Source organism: Somniosus microcephalus, unplaced genomic scaffold (genome assembly GCF_052327205.1).
Source record: "Somniosus microcephalus isolate GS21.2 unplaced genomic scaffold, FLI_Smic_1.0 unresolved_chr2, whole genome shotgun sequence".
NCBI lineage: Eukaryota > Metazoa > Chordata > Chondrichthyes > Squaliformes > Somniosidae > Somniosus > Somniosus microcephalus.
The window spans coordinates 60,648,961-60,666,578 of NW_028225180.1; the positions used below are offsets into that span (position 1 = coordinate 60,648,961).

Here is a 17,618-nt window from a genome sequence, read left to right on the forward strand (position 1 = left end):
AAATTTAGGGGAAGACTGTAACTGTGTAATTAGAAATAGAGGACAGGGTAATTTCGGGGAACATAGTAACTGCATAATTAGAGATATAGGTCAGGGTAATTGAGGTGAATACAGTAACTGTGTAATTAGAGAGAGAGGACCGGGTAATTTAGGAGAACACAATAACTGTGTAATTAGTGATAGAGGACAGGTAATTTAGGGGAACACAGTAACTGTTCAATTAGTGATAGAGGACAGTGTAATTTAGGGGAAGATAGTAACTGTGTAATTAGAAATAGAGGACAGGTTAATTTAGGGGAACACAGTAACTGTGCAATTAATGATGGAGGACAGGGTAATTTAGGGGAAAACAGTAATTGTGAATTATAAATAGAGGACAGGTTAATTTAGGGGTACCCAGTTACTGTATAATTAGTGATAGAGGACAGGGTAATATAGGGGAACACAGTAACTGTGTAATTAGCGATAGAGGATAGGGTAATATAGGGGAACACAGTAACTGTGTAATTAGTGATGGAGGACAGGGTAATTTATGGGAACACAGTGACTGTGTAATTAGAGATAGAGGGCAGGGTATTTTAGGGAAAACAACTTTGTTATTAGTCATAGATGACAGGGACAATTAGGGGAACACTAACTGTTTAATAAGCGATAGAGTGCTGGATAATTTAGGGGAACATAGTAAGTGTTTAATTAGAGATGAGGGCAGCGTAATTTAGGGGAACACAGTAACTGTGCAATTAGAGATAGGGGGCAGCGTAATTTAGGGGAACACAGTAACTGTGTAATTAGAGATTGAGGGCAGGGTATTTTAGGGAAAACATCTTTGTTATTAGTCATAGATGACAGGGACAATTAGGGGAACACTAAATGTTTAATTAGAGATAGAGTGCTGGATAATTTAGGGGAACATAGTAAGTGTGTAATTAGAGATGGGGCAGCGTAATTTAGGGGAACACAGTAACTGTGTAATTAGCGATTGAGGGCAGGGTATTTTAGGGAAAACAACTATGTTATTAGTCATCGATGAAAGGGACAATTAGGGGAACTCAGTAACTGTCTAATTAATGATAGAGGGCAGGGTAATTTAGGGGAACTCATTAACTGTCTAATTAAAGATAGAGGGCAGGTTAATTTCGGGGAAGGCAAACTATGTTATTATTGATAGATGACAGGGACAATCAGGGGAACACAGTAACTGTTTAATTAGAGATAGAGGGCAGGATAATTTAGGTGAACACATTAAGTGTGTAATTAGAGATAGAAGTCATGGTAATTTAGGGGCACAGAGTAACTGTCTGATTAGAGATAGAGGGCAGGTTATTCAGGGGAACACAGTAACTGTGTGATTAGAGATAGAGGCCATGGTATTCAGGGGAACACAGTAACTCTGTAATTAGTGAAAGATGGCAGAGTAATTTGGGGACATGGAAAGCTATTCACCGTTTAATAAAAAATAGAGATCACAGGAATGCCAGGATCATACAACAACCCTTCAATGAGAATAGCAATTTAGAGCGGAGCTGGAAATCTGAAATAACAACAGAAAATGTTGGAAACACTCAGCAGTTCAGGCCGCATGGAGGAGAGAGAATGAAAAGCAACATTTCGGATCGAACCCTTCGTCAGAATTGGAAATGTTTAGGGAAGAGTGATTTTTAAGTATTGGCTGTATAATTAGAAACGAGGTGGAGAATCACAAACATATGGAATGGAATTTGACACGGTAATGCAACTGTTAACTTTGCTTTCTATTTTACTTTTTGATTTTGGATGATGTGATTGATTAAATATCGACTTCTCACGATTGTAGCTGGGTGCAGATGCATCGCATCTGTGTCTGATGGAGTGAAAACCTCTGCATGATGTCTTACTGGTGCCTTATGTACGATTGATCGTCTGATTCCAGTTAAATGAGAATGTGCCTGCTAGACAGGCTTACTCGAAACTCATAATCACTTCCGTAGAAGCGGGATGGTAGCCGGATTGCCAAAGCCTGGGCTCCACAGAGACTTGAAACCAAGTGGAGTTTGGCTTTTACAGAAGCTCAGGATCAAGTGGAACTTTGAAGAGTGATGGATTAACAGGGCACTTAATCACAATTAATAAATGAAGCTCATTCACAAATAATGAAGCTATTGTTCGCGAAAGGTTTTCAATCAGCTTCTTGAACATTGAAGTGAGGTGGCATAGGTATTTTAGCACAAAGTATAAGCAATAGTAATTAATCATACAATTAAAGGTACTAACTACAATCACATCTGCTGATTGTTGGTTGGGGATTCAAACGTATTATAGTTCTGAACTCAGTTTCTTGGACCATTGCGAATGCTCAGTCCAAACTGTCACAGTTCCACTGCCTCTTCGTATCAATCCTCACAATTTTGCATTATCTAATCATATAGAAGTAAAAATACAACTCTATGTAACGAAACATTAATGGTCTCATCCTTTTATCATAAATGATAGTTTACTTTACTTAAATAGCACGTTTTCCTTTGGGCTGACCCGTATAATTACCTTAGTTCATTATATTAACACTAATTTCACGCTTGTTCCTTTAATTGCTATTCGACCAAGTGAATACTTTAATTATAACTCTGTCTTTATTTCTGTACTATTTGTACAAATTAACATGCCAAGGCTCCTTCGGCAGCACCTTCCAAATCGACGAACTTTTCCACCTAGAATGACAAGGGCATCAGGCTCAGGGGAACACCACCACCTCCAAGTTCCACTCCAAGTCACACACCATCCTGACTTGGAAGTACATCGCCGTTCCTTCATCATCGCTGGGTCAAGATCTTGGAACTCCCTACCTAACAGCACTGTAGGAATACCTTCACCAAATGGACTGCAGTAGTTCAAGAGGGCGGCTCACCAGCACCTTCTCAAGGGCAATTAGGGATGGGCAAGAAATGCTGGACTTGCCAGCGCTCCCACATCCCATGAAAAAAATAAAAAAATAATGATGACATTCCACATGTTTTCCTTCACATAATTAACAGATTTCCAACATTGTTATCAAATGATTAAAGTTCTATGAAATATATGAATCAGTTTAACATTATATGACTTTTATTACATTTCTTCTTACTGCTTCCTGAATCTGACCATTGCTGCAGGGTGAGCCCACGCTCATCAGCTCAGTGCGACTTTAAATTAACTGCTTAACAGGCAAAGGCTAAAGTTTAACATTAATACAACATTAAGATAAACCAATACAGTATAACATTAGCAGACTTCAGGACAGCCTGATTATCCCTTCCCGTACAGTGCCCTCACTCGTAGAATTAGAGTATTTCATGTCAGCATTAAACTATATCTCATCAGCAACGTATATCTATCGCAGTCTATTCTTTTGTGCAGATCTCTACCCATTGGTTTTACACATTAAACTCTCCACAACCACATTAACCTTTTCAAGTAGGGTTGTTATCAGTATGATTGACCGTTTCTTGGACCTGTTCGCCATAGCATCTTCATCATGAATATCGCAAGCTAGTTGCTTCTTGCACAGCACGTCACCTCTGCACACACAGCGATAATCTAAGATCATGCAGCGCAATACATCCGACACAAAACAATCCCGCCCTTTCTGTCAATCCAGGTGGGGGGAGGGACGGATTCTGCAGTTGTTAGATTTCAAGATATCAGCTACATTTTTCTGATTATTCACTTTAAGCAAGGACACAACCATCTCAAACGGAAAACTATCAGTTAACCATCTTAACTAAAATTTCTTGACTTTCACGAGACTGTGCATTGATTCCAGACTTATATCTTTCGACGAGTCGTGCCAAGGTGACTTACGATAAGTAGGGACGTGATAGCATTGATAGAATGAGAGAGTTTGCATTAGTTCATGATCAAGAACTAACTGCCATAGATAAAGGAATACAGGGAAGTGATTTAGAACTGCGAGTAGGATAACCCTCTTTACATGGAGTGTTGTGAGGCTGTGGAATTCACAAAGGGAGACATTAACGCCATTTCAAGTTTAAATTGTATATATCAATGAATAAAAATAGGTTGATGGGATGTTGAGATCAGGGGGTTTAAAGTGAATGGAACTATTTTCTCGGGTGCAGTGTAAACGCAGACACGAACTCTTTGGCTAAAATGATCTGTTCCCCTGTTATCAATTGTGCAACATTTCGGTGACCAGTTTGGGATTTAAGTAAACATCTGTGAACAAAGATGTCTAGTGTCACATTGACGAGTCAAGTTCCTACTGTCTCTATCATGAGACACTGATCAGGAGCCAGGACTCCGTTCTATTGGTCCAGGAGACAATGGGGGGAGGAGTCTGATGGGGAGACCAGCGCCTGCAACATTCACACCAACATTACAGAATTACAGAAAACCACGATTGTATCACATAGATTCTACATTAAAGAAACCTTTAACTATTTATTATACTGGGGCGTCTCATTCCAGTAACTACGGTGTAAGCAAGTTAACGCTGACGCCCACAAGTTCTACTCCACTGCTGAAACTCAGTCATAACTGTTCTCTTTGGATCTTGAGCGGGAAGTGCGCTGTTTTAGCGGGTCTCGATTATGTTCATCCGGGGAAAGCAGCAGACATCAAACACAAGGCACAAATTGGAGTAAATATTCTCTGATGCCTTTTAATTTTCACTACAGCAAACCATAGTAATTGCTTTCAAGTTTGGACCAGAATCTTTGTTATATTTTTTCATTTATTTGCAAATAAATGTCCAAGGAGTTTTCATCAGCTGCTTCAGCTCTTCCCTGAATTTAGTTTGTGTAGCTGCATAAATGCACGTGTTTGTACAGGAACTCAAATACATGAGCATATATCCGGTTTCAGAGGCAATATAGGCAGAGTATGCATAATCTCCTTTGTAATGCACGGTGCTTATCAGACTGGTAGTTATATAAGTAACGTTAGTTGTCAGCCACAACAATATAAAACTGCCCGATACAGAGAACAGTAAAATGATCGATTTCCTTCGGCTCTCCATCTCTGGATCGCTCTGATTCTCACTGCTGTGACCCCGGAGTCCCCTGCGGGCTCGACTGGCCACTAAAATACGTCTGGCTGTCAAACAATTAAACAGTAATATCAAAGCATAACTAAGCCAAGTAAAACAAATGCCACGTAACCAGGAAAACGCCACACCTCCAGGCGATGAAATAAACTCCGCTCTGGAGCGGCAGCCCCAGTGAACATTGTTAATTATTCGCTCAGGTTCAAATGCAAACCAATAAAAAAGGCTCTGTAAACAGATCAGGACAGAGACCGTTGTTATAACCGCGGCCGCAGTTCTCACTGTGCAATACCTGGTTTTAAACCTCTTACAACATATAGCTACAAATCGGTCAAATGTGAACGAGACTGTAAACCACACCGACAAAAACAGGGCGACAGATTGCAGGTATATAATGAACTTACAGACAGCAGTTAACGACATGAATGTATGTGGAAAGTGATAACGTAAAATGCGGTTCACTAATACATTTTCGATCATGACCAGTAGATCTGCTGTTGCCATGGCCACCATGTAGACAGAGATACATTTGGAAAGGCCGCAGTTTCCTTTGGAGAGAATCACGATTGTCAGTAGGTTCGCTGTAAGAAGGAGCAACAAGAAGTCAGTAACGGGGTCATTCAGATAAATCTCACAGATTATTGTGGGGAAATGTTCAGATGTGTCCCTATTTAGCGTTAAGCGCACGGATTTTTTCATTAACATAGGCGATGGTGAAGACACTTTATTTAAAGGAATGAAATCACTGAACATTCAATATCGAGGGATTGAAAATCCGCCGTCCGTCCAGCAAACTTCAGTCAAGTATTATATATAATTACACGGCAATTAATGGAAAGATATAATTCAAATAAAATACTCAACTCCGATAAAAAAAAGAACGTTCAAGTTATACTCAAACGCTGCCGCGAGGAGGGGAGCTCCTTCCTGCGTGGAATTTATTTCGTAAAATACCTTCAAAATCTCCTGTTGTGTGGAAGTTTCTGCAGCCCGAGTTATTATCAACTTAATGTAGACAGGGAACAACGGCACAAATTACTTGTTTACTATGGGCACTGAGCAACACATTCTTTAGTGAGCTATGTGTTGTTGGAGAGGCCGGGGAATCAGCCTCGCCCTCCCTCAGTATAGGGAGGAACATTGAGCGCCCGGTGCTGTGATCTAGCGACCGGAACAGCGCCTCAGCGGTCGCGCGGGCGACTGGGATTGCCGTTGATTTTCACCGACTGATCCCGGTGAATAAATGACTCTGCAATGTGGACATTGTCGGAATCTGTTACATTAACACTGAGATAGTCAACAGGTATTAGGCAACAGGATACATTGACTTACCGGGAATACCAAATGCTGCGAGGACATGGTAGTAAATGTCACGTATCTGTAGAATTATTGGCCGTACCATTGTTTTGAAGATTTGTGTGAATTCTGCGCTGCCTTGCGGTTCCGACTGGAGTGTTTCTGAGATCCGTAAATGCTCCCCCTTTATAGAACAATCGGTGCCCCAGTGACACAATCCGGTTACACAATAATTGGCTTTAGTTACAGTCACTTAACAAACAAGGAGCGATTTTCAACTTCAGTGCGTTCGGGCCGCCAATGGAGAAATTGAACAGCTCAGTCCATGAAACTCCGTCTATTAACATCAATTAACGGAAAGTAATCCCAAAGGGACTGCACTCTGCGCATGTCCAGGAAACCCTGAAGGATAAAGCAAACATTCCCCCGGACACTGCGTTGATTTCTTGGAGTCTCATCTTAACTTGGTGAAATCGTCACTCATCCATTGCCTACTTAAAATGTGTTTTTTACTGTGATTATGAATGATGTTGAATCGGCTCCAACATTACTGATGGTGACGCTACTCCAACGTTACTGGTGGTGACTACTCTATCATTTTCGGTGGTGAACCTACTCTAACATTACTGGTGGTGACTCTACTCTATCATTATAGGTGGTGAACCTGCTCTAACATTACTGGTGGTGACCCTACTCTAACATTAATTGTGCTGGCCCTACTCTAACTTTAGTGGTGGTGACTCTACTCTATCATTACTGTTGGTGACTCTACTCTATCATTACTGTTGGTGACTCTACTCTAACGTCACTGGTGGTGCCCTTGCTCTAACATTACTGGTGAAGACACTACTCTAACAAACTGGTGATGAATCTACTCTAACATTATTGGTGGTGCCTGTACACTAACATGACTCGGGTGACCCTACTCAAACATTACTTGCAGTGACTCTACTTTAACATGACTGGGGTGACCCTACTCTAACATTAATGTCTATGCCCCCACTGTTACATTCCTGCTGGTGACTCTACGATCATATTACTGGTGCTTACATGGCTCTAATATTATTGTAGGTGACCCAAATCACCATTATTCCTGGTGATCCGATTCTAATATTGCTGGTACTGACTCTTCTCAAATTTTACTGCTGGTAACAATAATCTAAGCTAATGGGTGTTGATTCATCTCTACCATTACTGCTTCTGACATTTTTTTATTTGCTCACGGGATGTTGGTGTGCTAAGTCAAGGCCAAACGTTATTGCCCATCCCCAGTTGCCTTTGAGAATTTGCTGGTGAGCCGCCTTCTTAAACCGCTGCTGTCCATTTGTTGAAAGTCCTCCCACAGTGCTGTTAGGAGGGATTTCCACGATCTTGACCGAACGACGACGAAACGGCGATATAATTCCAAGTCTTAATAGTGTGGAACTTGGAGGTGAACTGGCAGGTGATGGTTTTCACAATGCGCCTGCTGTCCTTGTCCTTCCAGGTGACAGAGTTTGCATGTTTGGGAGGGGCTTCCGAAGAAACTTTGTGAGTTGCTGCAGTACATGGTACATACTGCAATCACTGTGCACCAGTGGTGGACGGAGTGAATGGTTAAAGTGGTAAATCGCTGCCAATCAAGCGGGCTGCTTTGTCCTGGATGGTGTTGAGCTTCTGGAGTGTTGTTGGAGCTGCACTCATCAAGGCAAGTGGCGAGTATTCCATCACACTCCTGCCTTGTAAATGGGAGAAAGAATTTGGGGAGTCAGGAGGTGGGAGACTCGCCGCAGAATACCCGATCTCTGACCTGTTCTTGCAGCCACATTAATTATTTGGCTCCTCCTGTTAATTTTCTGGTCATTGGTGTCTCCTACGATGTTTGTGGTGGGAGTTTCGACAATGGTAATGCCGTTGGCTTTCAAGGGGAGGTGTTTACACTCACTCTTTTTGGATTTTTTCATTTCCTGGCATATATCTGTCAGCAAAATTTCTTGCCATTTTTCAGCCCAAGCCTGCAAGTTGTCCTGCTCTCGCTGCATGTGGGCTTCATTATCCCAAGAACTATGAATAGAACGGAACATTCTGTAATCAGCAGCGAACATCCGGACTCTTCTGTTCTTATGTTGGCCGGAAGTTCAACGATGAAGCTGCTGCAGATGGTTGGGTCTCGAACACTGCCCTGAGGAAATACTTCAGCGATGTTCTGTGGCTGATATGACTGACCTGCAACAATCTTCCTTTTTGCTAGGTATAACTGCAGCCAGAGAATTCTTTTCCCCCTGACACCCATTTACGTCAATTTTACCAGGGCTGCTGGATGTCACACTAGGTCAAATGCTGTTTGATGTCCTGGGCAATCATCGTTACCTCACCTCTGGAATTCTGATCCTTTGTCCATGTTTGGAATAAGCTGTAATGAGATCTGGAGCCATGAGAATGTGGCGGAAACCAAACTGAGCATCTGTGATCGGTTATTTATCGTTCAGTGACACTTGATAGCAATGATGACGACACCTTCCTTCCATCACTTTGCTGATAATTGAGAGTGTGATGAGGTGGTAATTGGCCGAATTTGATTTGTCCTGCTTATTGGTGACAGGTCATTCCGGGGTAATTTTTCACTATATCGGTAGATGCCAATGTTGTAGTTGTACTGAAAGAGCTTGGCTAGAAGTGCAGCTGGATCAGGAGCACAAATCTGCAGCACCACAGCCCGGATGCTGTCGGGCCACAGACTTTGCCGTACCGAGCACGCACAGTCATTTCTTGATGTCACGTGGAGTGAATCGAATTGGCTGAAACTGACATTGGCCCAGATATTCAGGTCAGGGGCTTCCCGCGGGTGCAAGCCCCCGACCTGCATTTACCTTGCGCGCCGGCCATTGAGCTGTGGGCCCGCATGAAATTCTGATCTGGGGCCTGGTCCAGCTGCCGGTGCACAGTGTTTAGTATCCCAGTGGTACAGTTAGTTCAATGTGTCTCCTGGGATCACGTGAGCCATGGAGAGCCAATCGGAGCAGGGAATGCTCCATTCATAAGATTGACAGGAAGAGCTGTCAAAACTTACAAATACCTCGGGCGTAAAATAGCACTAAATCTGCAAATAAATGTTTTAAAAAATTCACATTTTTTAAATAAACTAAAAATTACATGAAATAAATATTTTAAACAATAATTTAAAGTTTTGAAAAATATAATTTTATTTTCTAACAGGGCTAAAAATAAACTTACCTTGCTTTAAACCATTTAAAAATAATAAACCTGTGGAAAAAATGTTTTAATTTTAATTAATTCACCACTTATCTTGTAAAAAGTAGGCCTTATGCCTGCTTTTTACATGTCTAACTACTGGAGACTTACCCTCCTGGGAAAACCTGCACGCGTTCGACCTCCGAACCCCTTTGTTCAAGGGAACGGAAGTGCCGGTTTACCGTGCATGCGCAGTGCATGCAGGAATCCGGCACTTCCATTGGGCTTACAGGTGCGTACCCCATGCGTACTCACCCGTGGAGACCCGAATTTCTGGGCTATTGTGAAAGTGGCGATCTCAGGAGCAGGCCGAGATGGTTCATCCACTCGGTAATATTGGCTGAAGAAGGTTGCAATGCCGTGCCATGAGTTTACAGGTTCAGGTGTAATTAAATGCTGCTGCAGCTGATGGCCACGCGCCTCACTGAGCCCAGCTTGGAGCTGCTAGATCTTATCTGATTCTATCCCATTTAGCACGGGATGCCATCTCCACAAGGACTGTGCGCTGGTCACTGCTAGCAGTGCTGTAATGGTCAGATGCATCTGAAACAGGTAGATGGTGAGGACGAGGTCAAGTAGTTTTTACTCTCGTGATTGTTCTCTCACCACCTGCCAAAAGCCCAGTCTGGCAGCTAACGTCCAAGGCTCCTCTATCACCATCCATGTGTATGTACTGTCCCACCACCAGGAGAAACCTCCAAGATGTGCCAACAGCGTCGTATACAGTCGTGAAGTTGCAGCACTGGGAATTATCTACATTGACTTCGACCCTCATGAAGTCTCATGCCATCAGGCCAAACATGGGCAAGCAAACCTCATGCTGATTACCACATACCAGCCTCCGTCAGTGACAAAGAAGTGCTCTTTCATGTTGAACACCATTGGAAGAAACACTAAGCGTAGCAAGGGCACAGAATGTTCTGTGAGAGGCGGACCTAAATGTCCAAAATCAAAACTGGCTCAGTAGCTCCTCTACTGACCGAATTGGCCGACTCCAGAAGGAAATAGCTGCCAGACTGAGCTTGGGGCAGGTGGTGAGAGAAACAACACGAGGGAAAACTCACTTGACCTCGTCCACAACAATCTACTTGTTGCAGATGCATCTGTCCATGATAGTACATTTAGGAGAGACCACAGCACAGTTCTTGTCGAGATGAAGTGCCGTCTATACACTGTGGAGAACCTCCAACGTGTTATGTGGCACTACCACCTTGCTAAATGATTCAGAACAGAGTCAGCAGCTCAAAACATAGCTTCTACTAGACGCCGTGGTCCATCAGCAGCCATAAAATTGGATAAGACCACAATCTGTAAAGCCATGGTGCAAGATTATCATGCAGTAATTGGATTTTAGAACATTGATTTAATATCTTATAATAATAAATATCTAAAATCATAGAAACAAGGAATTTTTACAGCACATAAAGAGGCCATTCGGCCGGTCGAGCCCGTGCTGGCTCTGTGCAGGTGCACTTGAGCTAGTCCCACTAACCCGCCCTTTCATCGTAGCCCTGCATTTTTTTTCTTCAGGTATTTATGCAACTCCCTTTTGAAAGCCCCGATGGAGCCTGCTGCCACCACCCTTTCAGGCAGTGCATTCCATGTCCTAACCACTCGCTGCATAAAAAGACATTTCTCATGTCGCTTTTGATTCTTTTCACAATCACCTTAAATCTGAGTCTTCTGGTTCATCGATCATTTTGCCAATGGGGACAGTTTCTCTCTATCTACTCCGTCTAAACCCCTCATGATTTTGAATATATCTATCAAATTTACTTTCAACCTTCTCTGCTCTAAGGGGAATAACCCCAGTGTTTCTCGTCTATCCACATAACTGAAGTCCCTCGTCCCTGGAATCATTCTCGGAATTATTTTCTGCAACGTCTCTAAGGCCGTCACATTCTTGCTAAAGTGTGGCGCCCAGAATTGGATACAATACTCCAGTTCATGCTGAACCAGTGTTTTATAAACTTTCATTATAACTTCTTTGCTTTTGTACTCTATGCCTCTATTTATGAAGCCCAGGATACCGAATGTTTCATTAACCACTTTCTCAAACTGCCCTGCCACCTTCAACTATTTGAGCACCTACAACTTCAGGTCTCGCTATTCATGCACCCACTTTAGAATTGTACACTTTAGTTTATATTGCCTCTTCTCGTTCATCCTACCAAAATGTAACGCTTCACACCTCTCTGTGTTAAATTTCATCTGCCACGTTTCTGCCCATTTCACCAGCCTGCCTATGTCTTCTTCAAGTCTATCACTATCCTCCCCACTGTTCACTATACTTGTAAGTTTTGTGTCATCTACAAATTTTGAAATTGTTCCCTGTAAACCCAAGCCCAAGTCATTAATATATGTCAAGAGAAGCAGTGGTCGTTGTACAGACCTCTGGGGAACACCATTCTATAACTGCCTCCACTCCAATCATCTGTAATGAGGTTATAATCGTGTGTATGAATTAAATGTAGAAATCTGTTATCATCATTTTTATGTAATGGTAACCTGAATTATATATATGTAATCATTTTCCATATAATTAAAATTATGTACTTATGCTGTAAGCTTATGGGTGAGAAAGAGAATTGCGATAGCCGAATAGGAGGGTTATGGGTGAAAGGTGGATATTAGCCACAGTAAGGATGATACATAGAGTGCAGCTAGCCTGAGAGGCAAAGGTCAGATGTAGCTGCCACTGCAATTTGAATGTTACGACGTCTCCAGTGAAACTAAAACCTAAGCCTTTCACAGAAACAGCTAGGACGCTATATCTCTGCAAACTGGGGACAAGTCCCGTTGTATTGCCACAATTACCCCAAATATGTGTCTTGTTGGTCAAAAACACTTGATATAATATTCTCTTATGTCTCGAACCTGCGTAAGCAAAGTAGGAGCGGACGTAGCATTTATGTGATTTGAGTTGAGGGCTTTTGGTTGGCAGCCAGCAATTGTACAGTAAGAGTTCAAAAGGTTTTGAATGCGAGTAAGTGTATAACAAGGGGATCTTAACAGACACAAAGGCCCAGAAATTCGGGTCGGAGGCTTCCCGCGGGCGCAAGCCTCCGACCTGCACTTACCTTGCGCGCTGGACGTTGTGCTGTGGGCCCCCGTGGTATTCCAATCCTGGGCCACCTCCAACTGCTGGCGCACAGTGCTTGCATATCCCAGGGGCGCAGTTAGTTCAAAGCATCCCCTGGGATCATGTGGGCCATGGAGAACCAATGGTTGCAGGGAATGCTTCATTCATAAATTTGACAGGAAGAGCTGTCAAACCTATGAATACCATAAGCCCCAAAACATCACTAAAACTTCAATTAAATTATAAAAAATCACATTTTTAAAATAACTATGAATTATATGAAATAACTATTTTAAACAGTAATTTATACTTTTGAAAAGATTCATTACATGTTCTAACTGGGTTAAAAATAAACTTACCTTTCTTTAAAGTGTTTAAAAATAGTAAACCTGTGGAAAAAAGTTTTAATTGTAATTAATTCACCACTTACCTTGTTAAAAGCAGGCCTTGCGCCTGCTTTTTAAAAGTGTAACGGCTGGAGACTTACACTCCCGGAGAACCCTGCAAAAAAAACGTAAGTTCAATGCGCACGCACTGCCTCTCTGGCACACGCGTTCCCTCTGTCAACCCCTTCTTTCAAGGCAACGGAAGTTCCGGTTTCTCGCGCATGCACAGTGCATGCACAAAACCGATACTTTTGTTGGGCCTATGCATGAGTATCCAGTCCATACTCACGAGTGGGGACCCGAATTTCAGGGCCAATATTTTTAAAATATCTATAAGTAACAAGAAACAACTATTTTAAACAATAATTTAAAATTTTGAAAAAATTAATTACATTTTCTAACGAGGCTAAAATTAAAATTATCTTTCGCTAAAGTATTTAAGAATAATAAACCTGTGGAAAAATGTTTTAATTTTAATTAATTCACCACTTACCTTGTTAAAAGCAGGCCTTGCACCTGCTTTGTAAAAGTGTAACTGCTGGAGACTTACCCTCCCGGAGAAACCTGCAAAAAAAACGTAAGTTCGATGCGCACGCGCTGCCTCTCTGGTGCACGCGTTCCACCTGTCAACCCCTTCTTTCAAGGGAACGGAAGTTCCGGTTTCCCACGCATGTGCAGTGCATGCTGGAAACCGGCACTTTCGTTGGGCCTATGCATGAGTACCCATCGTGTACTCTTGCGTGAGGACCCGAATTTCTGGGCCATTGTGTAGAAGATTTCAAGAAGATTCAAGGAGACACTCGGGAGAACAAGGAAGAAGAGTGACCAGAGTCATAGGGTGCAGCTTAATCACGGTTGCGCTTCTACCCGGAGATTAACAGATCTCAAGTGTCCTCTCCAAACTACTGCTCAAACACTGTAATGTATTAAGCCTTGCTTGTGCTGCATAAGGAGAAATTACTGTCCCCAGTGTGGTTCAACCTCGAATCAATTGGATCCAGGTTCCCTCTGCGATCTTATAATGGCCTGGCATATCCATCATTCTGCCATTACCATCAAGCCAGGGGAACATCCCTGGTTCAATGAAGCATATAGAAGAGCATGCCAGGAGCAGCAACCGACGTACCTGAAAATGTGGTGCCAATGTGGTAAAGCTAAAACACAGGAGTGAATGCATGTTAAATAGCGGTGCAACATGCTAATGACTGAGCTAAGTGACCCAACAACCAATGGATCAGATCAAAGCTCTGCAGTCTTGCCACATCCAGTCATAAATGGTTGTGGACAATTAAACAACTAACCAGAGGGAGAAGGAACAATGAACATCCACATCCTCAACATCCCCAGCAAGGGCGTATAAAATTGCAGAGAGACTGATTTAATTTTATACTTCAATCGGTTTGTAATAGAAATATAGAAACAGAAAAGATAAGAGCAGTAGAAGGCCATTCGGTCCCTCGAGCCTGTTCTGCCATTTAATGAGATCATGGATGATCATCCAAATTCAGTACCAGGTCCCTGTTTTCTCCGCTTATCTCTTGATCACTTTAGCCTTAAGAAATATATCTAACTCGTTCTTGAATATATTTAATGAATTGGCATCAACTGCCTTGTGTGGTAGAGAATTCCATACGTTCACCACTCTCTGGGTGAAGAAATTCGTACTCATCTCAATCCCAAATGGCTTACCCCTTATCATTAGACTATGACCCCTGGTTCAGGACTCCCCTGCCATCGGGAACATTCTTCCTGCATCGAGTGTGTCTAGTCCTGTTAGAATTTTATAAGTTTCAAAGAGCTCCCCTCTCATTCTTCTAAACTCTAGCGAATACATGCCTAATCGACCCAATCTCTCCTCATACCTCATTCCTGCCCTCCATTGCAAGAACATCCTTCCTCAGATAAGGCGACCAAAACTTCACACAATACTCAAGGTGTGGTCTCACCAAGGCCCTGTAAAACTGCAGCAAGACATCCTTGCTCCTGTACATGAATCCTCTCACTATGAAGGCCAACATACCATATGCCTTCTTAACCACCAGCTGCACCTTCATGCTTACGTTCAGCGACTGGTGCACAAGGACACTCAGGCCTCGTTGGACTTCCACTTTTCCATATCAATTGCCGTTCAGATAATAATCTGTCTTCCTGTTTTGCCACCGAAGTGGACAACCGCGCACTTATCCACATTATACTGCATTTGCCATGCATCTTCCTAATCACCCAAGCTGTCCAAATAATACGGAAGTTTCTCGGCACCCTCCTCACAGCAGACATGCCCACCCAGCTTTTTGTCATCTGCAAACTTGGAGATATTACATCTAGTTCCCTCGTATAGATCATTTATATAAGTTGTTAATAGCTGGGGTCCTAGCACCGATCCCTGCAGTACACCACTAGTCACTGCCTGCCACTCGGAAAAAGACCCGTTTATTCCAACTCTTTGCTTCCTGTCTGCCAACCAGTTCTCTATCAAAGATAGTACCTTAACCCCAGTCCCGTGTGCTTTAACTTTGCACGCTAATCTCTTATGCGGGACCTTATCAAAAGTCTTCTGAAAGTTAAATACACCACATCTACTCGGTCTCCCTTATATGTTCTACCAGTTACATCCTCAAAAATTTCCGGTAGTTCAGTCAAGCATGATTTACCTTTTGTAAATCCATGTTGACTTTGTCCGATCCTGTCACTGTTTTCCAAGTGCTCTGCTTTTACATCTTTTATAATGGACTCTAGCATTTTCCCCACTACCGATGTCAGACTTACCAGTCCATAATTCCCCGTTTTCTCTCTACCAACTTTTTTAAATAGTGGGGTTACATTAGCTCTCCTCCAATCCATGGGAACTGTTACACAGTCTATAGATCTTTGTAAGATGAGCAGCAATGCATCTATTACTTCTAGGGCATTCTTATGTACCCTAGGATGTAGATTATCAGACCCTGGGGATTTATCGGCCTTCAATCCCGTCAATTTCCCTAACACCACTTACCTTCAAATACTGATGTCATTCAATTTCTCCCTCTGATTAGATTCTATGTTCCCCGAGATCACTGGGAGGTTATTTGTGTCCTCCTTTGTGAAGACAGTACCAAAGTATGTATTTAATTGGCCTGCCTTTTCCTCGTTCCCCTTTATAAATTCCTGTGATTCTGACTGCAAGGGACCTACGTTTGACTTCACACATCTTTTTCTCTTCACATATCTATAGAACCTTTTACAGTCAGTTTTTATGTTTCCAGCTAGCTTGCTCTCATAATCTATTATACCCCTCTTAATTAATCCCTTTGTCCTCTGCTGAATCCTAATCTGCTCCCAATGCTCAGGTTTGATGCTTTTTCTGGTCAAATTATATGACCTCTCCTTGGTTCTTATGCTATCCCTAATTTATCTTGTTACCACGGTTGAGTCACCTTTTTTGTTTTATTTTTATGACAAACAGGGTGGACAAATTTGGGAGTTCATTCATGCGATCTTTAAATGTTTGCCATTGCCTATACACCGTCAGCCTTTAAGTACCGCTCCCCAATCAATCCTAGCCAACTCGTGCCTCATAACCTCGTAGTTTCTTTTAGTTAAATTCAGGAGCCTAGCCTCTGAGTCAACTGGTTCACTCTCCATTTTAATGATGAATTCTATCATATTTTGATCGCTCCTCCCCAAGGGGCCTCACACAACAAGATTTTTAATGAATCCTTTCTCATTGCATAATACCCAGTCTAAGATGGCCTGACCTCTAGTTGGTTCCTCGACATATTGGTCCAGGAAACCATCCCGTATACACTCTACGAATTCCTCCTCCACAGTATTGTTATTAATTTGATTAGCTCGATCTATATGTAGATTAAAGTCAACCATGATACCTGCACTGCCCTTATTGCAGGCTTCTCTAATTCCCCGTTAAATGCCATCCCCAAACTCAGCATTACTGTTTGCGGGTCTGTATACAACTCCCACTAACTGTTTCTTCCCCTTGGTATTTCTCAGCTCTTCCCATACAGTTTCCACATCATCAAAGATAATATTCTTCCTTACTATTGCTGATCTCCTTTTTAACGAGCAATGCTACTCCATCTCCTTTTCCTTCTTTCCTCTCCTTCCTGAATATTGAATACCCCTGGAGCCAAGTCTCCATAATCCTAATTATCTCATACCCGTTTACATCTATTTACGCAGCTAATTCATCCACCTTATTATCAATGCTCCTCACATTAAACTCAAAGATCTCAGGCTTGATTTTTTAACACTCTTAGTCCTTTTTAGAATAATTCTTCAATGTGGCCCTGTTTGATTTACACACTTGAGTTCACTGCCTTCCACTTTTGATTTTCTCCTTCCTGTCTTTTTTTTCTATCCATTGCTTACCTTTCCTCTGTCACCCTGCACAGGTACCCAGCCCCCTGCCATTTTAATTTAAACCCTCCCTAACAGCACTAGCAAACACTGTCCCTGGGACATCGGTTCTGGTCCTGCCCAGGTGCAAACTGTCCATTTTGTACTTTTCCCACCTCTCCCAGAACTGGTTCCATTGTCCCATGATTTTGAAATCCTCCCCCTTGCACTATTCCTCTAGCCAAGTATTCATCTGAAATATCCTTCTATTTCT

The 17,618-nt window shown here is 42.3% G+C and overlaps 1 protein-coding gene and 1 pseudogene across 1 annotated transcript; both read right to left on the reverse strand.

The window, feature by feature from the left end:
- Positions 1 to 17,618, reverse strand: part of LOC147092706 (NACHT, LRR and PYD domains-containing protein 12-like) — a 1,351,730-nt pseudogene that overhangs the window by 767,270 nt on the left and 566,842 nt on the right.
- On the reverse strand, positions 4,244 to 6,419 carry LOC147092714 (putative G protein-coupled receptor 139). The gene is made up of 3 exons (XM_085976392.1): positions 6,350 to 6,419; positions 5,310 to 5,598; positions 4,244 to 4,328 (listed from the first exon to the last, which is right to left on the reverse strand). Exons 1-3 carry the CDS (start codon positions 6,417 to 6,419, stop codon positions 4,244 to 4,246), a joined length of 444 nt encoding a protein of 147 aa, XP_085832518.1.

What these genes read in the sequence shown, in the direction of transcription:
- LOC147092714 (XM_085976392.1), bottom strand. Translation starts at nt 6,419, where the DNA reads ATGGTACGGCCAATAATTCTACAGATACGTGACATTTACTACCATGTC. An exon ending in CGCAGCATTTGGTATTCCCG is followed by an intron (nt 5,599 to 6,349) that starts GTAAGTCAATGT and finishes TCCTTCTTACAG; the next exon opens with CGAACCTACTGACAATCGTG. An exon ending in TGTAAGAGGTTTAAAACCAG is followed by an intron (nt 4,329 to 5,309) that starts GTATTGCACAGT and finishes TGAATGTTGCAG; the next exon opens with GCGCTGGTCTCCCCATCAGA.